Source organism: Triticum urartu, chromosome 3A (assembly GCF_056163025.1).
Source record: "Triticum urartu cultivar PI428250 chromosome 3A, HENAU_Tu73, whole genome shotgun sequence".
Classification (NCBI taxonomy): Eukaryota; Viridiplantae; Streptophyta; class Magnoliopsida; order Poales; family Poaceae; genus Triticum; species Triticum urartu.
This window is the reverse complement of record NC_141875.1, coordinates 680704992-680714208: the sequence shown is the minus strand read 5'-3', so window position 1 is coordinate 680714208 and position 9217 is coordinate 680704992. Positions and strand designations below refer to the sequence as shown.

Below are 9217 nucleotides of genomic sequence, written 5' to 3'. Positions count from 1 at the left end.
TGAGATTCAACACCTCCTAAACTACCAAAATTGTGTTGTATTGCTCTGCTCCCACGGACCCTTGGTCCCATCGCCAGTGGGGGCCATCTCGTCGAGCCCTGAAGGCTGGACGTCGTGGGAGGTGGCCATCATATGTTCAGCAGGGCCGGTGCCGTCCTCCATTTGACCTAAGGGCACGCCGTCCAGGAGCCCACTTTGCCTAGATCTGGGCCTGGTTTGATGGCGTAGCCCGGGGGTTGTGGCTGCCACCCTCCTAGTGAGGAGGTCACAACAGGGGCGCCGATGGGGTTGGTGGTGTTTGTCCTTCGAAAGGCGAAATCTTTGCTGAGCGGCGGTGGTACAGTGGTTTAGGTTCTTGGATTCCAGGGCTATGGCTCTGGAAGGCGAGGCCGCATGGTTGGCCGTACAGTGAGCGATGTGACGGCAGTGGTGGTGGCTGTGTGGGTGGCGAGGAGCGAGGCAATAGGGATCCTAGCGGTGGTGGTGCTTAAGCAGTGGCGTCCCCCACATCATGTGGAGGCTTGGTTTGATGATGTCAGATGTGAGACCATGGTATCTCGGGTGATGTGGGTGAGGCTCTCGGCAAACACCCCGTACTCCAGCGCCAATGGTGATGATGCATGTGGGTGTCGTGTCCCTGTTGGGGGCGTTGCTGTGGTCCCTCTCTCTGCGTTAGTGCTCCGGGTGAAAGCCCTTACCGTCCTTCGGTCGCGACGATGGCGATATGTTTGCATCATCAGCCTCTTGGGGTCTCATCGTCAAGCTTAGCTACACTTCAGTCCCATCCATCTGGCATCAATGGGTGAGTTTGGATCCTATCTCGAGGCTACTTTGGCATTGGCTTCGGGCGGTCCCGGTGGCTTCCTATCCTTTACATGTGACATCATTGGGAGTGCTCTCAGTCCTCGTTGTTTGCACGTAGGATTAGCGCTCCATCGCCCGAGCGAGAGGGCAGGGGGTTCTCTTTGACGACAACTTGGTGTGTGTGGTACATTGATGTCTGGTGGTTTCTCTTGGAGGTGTAGTCCCTCTTCTAGTCAGTAGCCTTGGATGCTTCTTGTCAGGGTGTGGGAACTCATGTAATTTTTTTTATCTTTGTTCTGCTTTCTCAGATGACTCCTCATCACCTTGTGTTGGTTCGGACATGTTGCTTTATATATAAAGCAGGGTGAAGGCCTTTTTTGGTATTGCGCAAATAAAAACACACATTGAGCTTTTTTATTGCCACCATGTGGGCCCTGTCATCAATTCAATGGCCAAAAAATGGGTTTACGGTTTGTTTTTGAGACGTTTGCAGAAGCATTATCTTTCTTGTGGAGAAGCTTCCAACAAAAGCGAGAGAGAGAGAGAGAGAGAGAGAGAGAGATTCCATTGAATCAATAAATATCTGCATCGTTACCTAGCAAAAGAGCATTCAAACTTTTGTTAAGATGATCCATGAGATGAAGCCACACTAATACCTTTTCTTAGGGAGACACTTCTTTTTGCTAGTTAATAAAAACCAGAGAAACGGGAACTATGTGAAACATGCTCTTATAATAACTAGTTGATGAGTATTTAGCAGAGTTAGGGTTTGAATAAAAAGAGGGATAGTTTGTAGCTCTTGAAAGACTTGCTCGACAAAGGCATAATAAATATGGAGGCAAGTTGATTCGTGCAAAAATAATTTGGGCAGGGCGGCATCGGGATCAAGTGCAAAAGAAGAAAGCCGGTGGAAAGCATGAGCCAGGATGCCATTTTTTATTTTGCGACCGAGCTAGGATGCTATCGTGATGCCATTTGTCTTTCGAAAACAAAAGGCTAAAACCATCTTCCAGGGTGTAGCCTGTGATACCTATGTAGTTTGAGAGAGAAAACAACACAAATCTTCTATCTGAAAGAGGCATTTTCTCCCTCAAGAAAAAAGAAAGAGGAAATTTTAGGGCATTGTGAGGAGCTCTATCGATAATATTGCTATATTAATTCAGTGAAGAATGTAAAATAGAGTAATGGATACCCCCAGAGATAATTGCAAACACCAAATTCACATATAAGTCCCTGCACACACCAAATTCAGCAACTGCCGCCAGCCTTTAGCACTGTGGTGCTGATCGTCGGAAGTGAAAAGGCAGTTCTCCACCAACAGCATAGCCATTAAGGTGTTGAGCCGAGATGAATAGACCTGCGGAAGAGTCGCTTGTCGATGTGGCTTGTCGGTCGGGACTCCTTTTTTGTTGGCGGGAAAAGGGCGATTGTATTACTTTAAGCAGGAGTGTCGCTCATACACAGGTTAATAATATCATTTGTACCTAACCCTACCCACGCCTCCATGTATGGTGCGGTGCGCCTGTAGGCAACAAGGCCATGAGTAACCTTACTTGGTGTATGACTAACTATAGTATGCAAAATCTATTTCTCAACATGCACCATCACCTGAATCTCTCGCACGAGGGCCATGTACCTTGATCAACTATCTGTGAAAGCATTAATCGTTGCGACCACCTCAACATAGTCCATCTCCACCACAATGGGAAGCTGGGTTCAGCGCTAGCTGTTGAATGTAAAAAGACAATAGACACAGAGATGTAACGTGACACATTGTCTATTGATGATATATATAGCCCCAGGGGATGCTTCGAACAGATGTGATGGCCTGGAGAGACGTGCATGGCGGTTAGGGATAGTGGATATTATCCTACCAAACTCTCTATGCAAGCCTCCAGCTCTGCTTCCAGGGCACTACCGCATGTGGACAACTCTCTAGACATGGTAAAGACGGCCGAGCTCGCATCATCACGGAGGACCATGGCACATTTAGACTCGCTCAGTGATGCCACAAAGTTTCCATCTGAGTTAAGTTTCACCCAGTCCTCTAGTGGTTTCTTCTAGTGAAGCTCCTTCTCCACCCTTCTGTTCGACCTTGCAAGAGGAATGGGAGCTCCATGGATTGCCGACTCATCAAGCACCATCCCGCCCTTCTCTATATTCTCGTGGTTTTTTAATGCACATGATGGATGTGATATAGGTATGCAGAGACCGGCATGAGGCTTCCGCCAGGGGTGGTTCTTTCTCATTCGTAATCTCGTTCGGATGTGCTAGGATCTCCATAAGGTCATGAGCAACACCATGCAGGCAATTTCCTAGAGGGGCCCAGCACGCCAAATAGTCCACTCCGGTCCAGTGTTGCAAATGGAGTCAACGTCTGGGAGTAGCCATTTCCAGAATATCAATCTCTTCAAGAAGGGATTCCCAACCATTTTCTCTCAAGTCAACAAGCAGCACCTTTGTGTTGGACACACAATCCAAAGCATTCAAAATATCCAAAGATTTAGTTTGCAGTCTTACACACAACACATCAGTGATCTTCATGATTTTTTCCATTAGGTGCAGAATAAACACAAAATCAAATGAGATGAGAATCCTAAGAGCACCAACAGCATCTCCTCGAGAAAATTGTGAGACCGAACGATCACTTGCTATACTCCTTAAAACAGAAACAGAAGCAGCAAACATCTTTCTTAAGCTTTGGATTGATTTATAGTGGGAGCTCCATCTAGTGTCTCCTGCTCTTTGTAAAGAGCCTAACTGATTTGACCCTCGGCCAGTATCAAGTTCTCCTAGTTCGATCTCTCGTTCAATTTGAGCTGCCTGGTTTGCTAGCAATTCATCGTTGCGTTTGGAAGAAGCACTAACAACATTGACTATAAAGTTTGCATGCTGAAAGAAGTTGTGTACCTCATGCACCTCTCTGGATGCTGCAACAAGAGCTAACTGTAGCTGATGAGCCATACAATGAATGTAGTATGCATACGGACACTCCCGAAGAATAAGAGCCTTCAATCCATTCCACTCTCCCCTCATGTTGCTAGCCCCATCATATGCTTGGCCCCTGATATCTTGCACATTCAGGTTATTGAAAGCTAGAACAGCAAGTATCTTGTCTTTGAGAGTTGTTGCAGCAGTATCTTTAACATGCACTACATCAAGAAAGCGCTCTGTAATAATTGATTCTTCATTGGCAAATCTAATAACAACCGCCATCTGCTCTTTTTTGGATTCATCCCTAGCTTCATCAACCATTATACAAAACTTGCGATTGCCAATTTCTTCTTTAATTGATTTATGCACTTTACAAGCAATTATGCTTACAATTTCTTTCTGGACTTCTCCGCAAGTGTACTTTGCATTTCTTGGAGCATTTTCTAACACCACTTCATTGACCTCTTTATTATACGACGTCAGAATCTTGAGCATCTCAATAAAATTACCTCGGTTTTTAGATCCCGGAGATTCATCATGGCCTCTAAAGGGACATGCTTGAAATGCTAACCACCTGTAGATGCAACAATTGCTTAGTATAGAATTTACAAGTAACAAGTCCACTTGGGACATAATAGATATAGAAATCATGCTTACCTGATGGCATCAATTGTAGTCTTGAATCTTAGTCTCGCATCTGCCACTCTTTTCTCACATTGCTTCATCATTACCTTGTCTATATGAGACATGCTATTCTTAAGATTTTCAAAACATCTAACAGCAAAGTTATGAGCTGAGTTAGGATCACGACCCATGTGAGTTAGAAAAGCACATTCTTTCCCATTATTGACCTTTTTCCAGTTTTGAAATCCCTTGACTGTGAATGTATCTGAGGCTCTGAGCCACACCTTCCAATTGGCTTTTTGGAAAAGAGGAAACAAGGCAAGCAGTATGCCTTATGTGTGTCAGTTGAATACTCTAACCAAAAATGGTTTGTAAACCAATCTTTCTGGAATCGACGGCGATGAGTACCTGTTCCAGCAAATGGGTATTCCTCTGGTTGTAGGATCGGTTGATATGCGCCCTCAGATATATAAAAACGCCGAGCTTCATCTTGCTTGGCAGGAGGGAGTTGCCAAATTTGAAGACGTTTGCCGGGGTCTCTAATATAATCTGTTTCTGTTGTTACAACTGTCTCTTGCTGTGGACCTTCTACAGATGCTGAAACATTCTGATCAAGAGTGTTACTCTGTCCACTACTTTGTCCTTGTTCGGCTGTGTTGGAATCATCAACACCGGTAGCAGTAGGTTCAGGTTGGGAGCCAGGGCAGGAGCTTGATCCAACCTTCTCAAAAAAAGAAAGCATTGTCTTCCTCTTCATGACTACACAAACACAAAAATACAGATCGGTGACAACAGACAATAAATCCAAACAAAAGAGCAGGCCTAATTTGTGTCATGCCTAATTTGCAGCACATGTTTGTGAGAATAAACAAGATATTAGTTCCCCTAATTCCCCTGATCCCATTTAACCTAAGTACCTAACTCAAGAATTTCTGCAGTAAGGATCAGTTCGCCGGCATATAAATTGCATAGCATGAATTAAAGAAGACTCACTTGCAGGTTGGCCGTCTGCGTCGATCGATTCCTATTCTGTAGGAGTCTAGGAGACCTCAGGCCTGCCTCTTTGTCTTCCGTGTTGGGCTAGTGGGCTAAACATATGCTACTGGGCTTGAGATCACCGTTGGGGGGGCTAATTAGTTCTAACTAGTCCTGATCGAACAAAAATTACGCTATACAACGTTGGTTCGACGCGCAAGTTGGGGGGGGGGGGGGTTGGCCCCCGCTCGACCCCCCGTAGCTCCGCCCCTGACAGGTACAACTCCGGCGACAAAGGCTGCCCAAAGCAGTGCGTGGTACTATATATGAAACATCAAAAAAAAAAGTTAAGGAAAAACACTTGTCACAGTGCGTGGTACTGGGCCGTGATCATCTTCTTCTTTCCTTGTTCCAGATCGATTAAATTCGCTAGACTCAGAGAAACATATCGTGTTTAACTTGGTTAATATACATATACCTTCCCCCGCAAAAAAAAAACGCTCCTGTCGTTAGCTTTCTTATTACGCGTGAGATATGTAGTTTCCGCAGTATATTTGCAATGAGGCTAAGCCCAGCACAAGTCTATTCATGTTGTTTCCGAAAGATCACCGTGACTCCTCATATCTTCTTCTAAAAAAAGGACTCCTCAGATTCTTTCTTTCCTTTTTTTATAGGCTTATATATTACATGCTGTTACTATACCGGAGGAGCCCCATGGAGGGGGCTCACGGGCGTCTGTTTCCTAAGGGCAAAATTGGGTGCCATATCTCCGTGTTGGACTCCGAAGAGGCACCAAGGTACATTGGGGGGCCAGATACAACATCAGAGTTGCAATCCAAGACATTTCTTCTGGTGTGTGATAGCCTCCATTGGTACCCGGTGCAACATCAGAGCGGAAGCAAGGTGGTATTTTTTGTATTCAATACCACAACTGAACCTTTTTCGCAGGTGCATGCTCCAGTTGTTCCCACGGAATCATACATCTTTGATATGGACAATACAATTGGCATATATAGCTATAATTATGCCATGAAAATTGTCGACATTTGGGTGTTGCAGAACAATGAAAGCGAGGTATGGAACTACAAGTACCAGGTTGATTTGCCGTTCGCAGAAATCGGTCAGGAGTTGGGAATGTGGAATAATTGTTGGGATGTCAGCGTTGTATCGACAGATGGTGATGTCCTCTTGCTGCTAAGTCATGGCGAGTGGCTGCTTCACATTAATACTGATGGTGAACTGGTTGGCAACTTCCATCGTGATGGCGAAGAGTTGTATCCTTGTGAACTTCGGCTCAAACAAACTCTTGTTTCACATGCCTTCTTTGCAGCAGTAGAAGATAATTTTATGACTGATTCTCCTTTCATCTGACGTTTGTTGCGTGAGTTGGTGCCTCTTCACAGCCTAGCCGTAGTATCCACAAGAGCTGCAATTAATATCTATGAACTGGACCAAGTGTGTGCCCCCTGACTTCTTTTCATGTACTCCCTCCGTTCCAAAATAGATGACCCAACTTTGTACAAAAGTTAGTACAAAGTTGGGTCATCTATTTTAGAACAGAGGGAGTAGATGTATAGATGAAGTTGTGATTAGAAGCATGGACTTTTAGTATGTTGTTGCAAGAAATTTATGCTTGTTTCTGTACCTTTGGGGTTGAAGTGTCTACTGTATGGGTTGAAGTACTAAATTATTATCACTTTATATGCTTCATGCATGTCACTATTTCTTGGACGGAAAAATTGACTGTGCCTTCTGTTGAAGCTGGCGATGAAAAAAGACTAGAGTTTCCTCTTTGTTGACTTGTAGGCTGCATCTGATTTTCTGAGGATCTAGGAGCAATAGTTCATAAATTTCATCATCATGATTACTAAATGAAATGTTCTAAGTGTTATAATTCTTTTTTCATGAATATGTTGCATCTGGTCATTAGGTACTTCCTTGGAAACTAAGATGCTCGCAATAATTGGACATGGTTACATTTATCGTATTTTGAGGAGGGCGTGTTCTTGTAAAAAAGATTGTTACTGGGACCTGAAAATCTATGAACAATTTTTTGTCCTTCCATCCTCACACTGGTTTTATGTTAAACTGTTTGGAGAGATATCTTACTACTTCACTTTTCCTGCTACAAATCTCAGGATTAGTGCTTCTTGATGCTTCATATTAACATCAGTTGAATAAGCAAGATTTGTACTATTAAGCACAATAAAGGTTTTTCATGATCTGGCCCAGGCCTCATATTGTGTTCATGTCTCACGAAGGACTGCACCAGGCCTGTTGTGTAAAATGATGAATTTAAATACCTGCTTGCTGGAAGTATGGAACAATGCCTGTGTTGGTATATCCCAGTAACAGGAAGTATAGGAGCACTATGAAAACAGATGAAAAGTACATGCATATACCATTTTTAAGTCTGTTGCAGCATACAGTAGTTCCACAGACCACAGGAAAGCAGTTCTAAAACTTGTTTCTTGCCTAGATAATTGCATTGCAAAATTTCAAAGCTGATGGAGAATACTGAAGCACTGATGACATATATTCAACAATTAAGTTGCAGAGCTAAATACAGAACCATATTAAAGATTAAGCACAAGATAGCATCAAGCTGAACAGTGGAGCACTGGATACATATATCATGCCCTAGTTAATTAACATAACACACAGTAATTCCATATCAGAAATACAACCTAGAAACAACTTGTTTCTTGCCCGGAACAAGTCAAGGCATAACCAAATAACAAAACAAAAGACCACAGAGAACTTGTTTGTTGCATCGAACAGTGCACTGCATAACCTAGGTTCAATCATCCAGTTTATCATCGCCTCATGTGAAACCCAGTTCAGAAACTAGGAAGTTGATCGGTGTAGCTCGCTAGAAGCTGGATGATCGTGAAAGGACGGTTATCGCGAGGATAAACTGCTTGTTCTGCTTCACAAAATCGACGGCTTCCGAGATCCTCTCTGTTTTCCCATTCTTGATGTCACATTTGCAGATATTAAGTTTTGTCCATATGTGTACATCGAGCCAGGAGCATTATGAAAGCAGATGAAAATCACATCTGTTGCGTATACAAATCCTCCTTGTTTCATCATAATTAAACTATTGTCTACTATCTGTTAATAAGATAGTAGCATGTTTCCCTTGGCAAATATGACGAATAAATTTTTTTTTGAAGGCTCAAGGAGAGCCCCGCTTTGAACTAACGAAGCCATCAACCGGCCAGGAATTACATCGGCCCATACAACAGGAAAGAAAAACAAAGAAACTGAAAACGATTGATACAACATGCTACAAAAACAGCTTACAGGCACCACAACAGCAAGCACAAGGATATTCTACAAGTAAAGCAGCTAAATGTTGATGGAGCCCTTCGACGCAAATGAAGCACCAAAGCAATGACATCAAGCGAACTTCAAGAGGGAATCGCGCCCAGCGAAGATAAACATGCCCTCATCTACTCCAAAAGGAAACCACCATCATCGAACCTTCCTTCTCCAATTCCGAAGGGGACCCCTGCCCCTCGCCTTGGATCGAAGGGCGCCGGACCGTCGCAAATTGAAGCAACTCACCCTTGAGCAAGGGATGGTAGAGATTTTGTAGCACCTTGGGAGATTCTCAGCGTGACCAACCCACTATGTAAGATCACCAGGAGAAGAGCCTAACCGCAGCTCAATGGTCCATATACGAAGAAATGAAGCTGTTGAAGGACGAGGGAGCCAAAGAAACAATCTCAGAGTTGATAAACAACTGAAGTTGAGACAAGATTAGTGCTCGAAAAATTAGGACCCATGTCCGAAGCGCCCATGCCGTGCTGCTGCACATAGGGGAGAGGAACCCTATCCACTCCCCCTACCATGGTAGCACACAAACGACCGACCT

The 9217-nt window shown here is 44.0% G+C and overlaps 1 protein-coding gene across 1 annotated transcript; it reads right to left on the bottom strand.

Annotated features, from left to right (window-relative positions):
• Positions 1–3174: 3174 nt before the first annotated feature.
• LOC147981520 (uncharacterized) lies at positions 3175–4553 on the bottom strand. Its single transcript, XM_087515992.1, has 2 exons — positions 4396–4553; positions 3175–4312 (listed from the first exon to the last, which is right to left on the bottom strand). Exons 1-2 carry the CDS (start codon positions 4551–4553, stop codon positions 3175–3177), a joined length of 1296 nt encoding a protein of 431 aa, XP_087372118.1.
• Positions 4554–9217: the final 4664 nt, after the last annotated feature.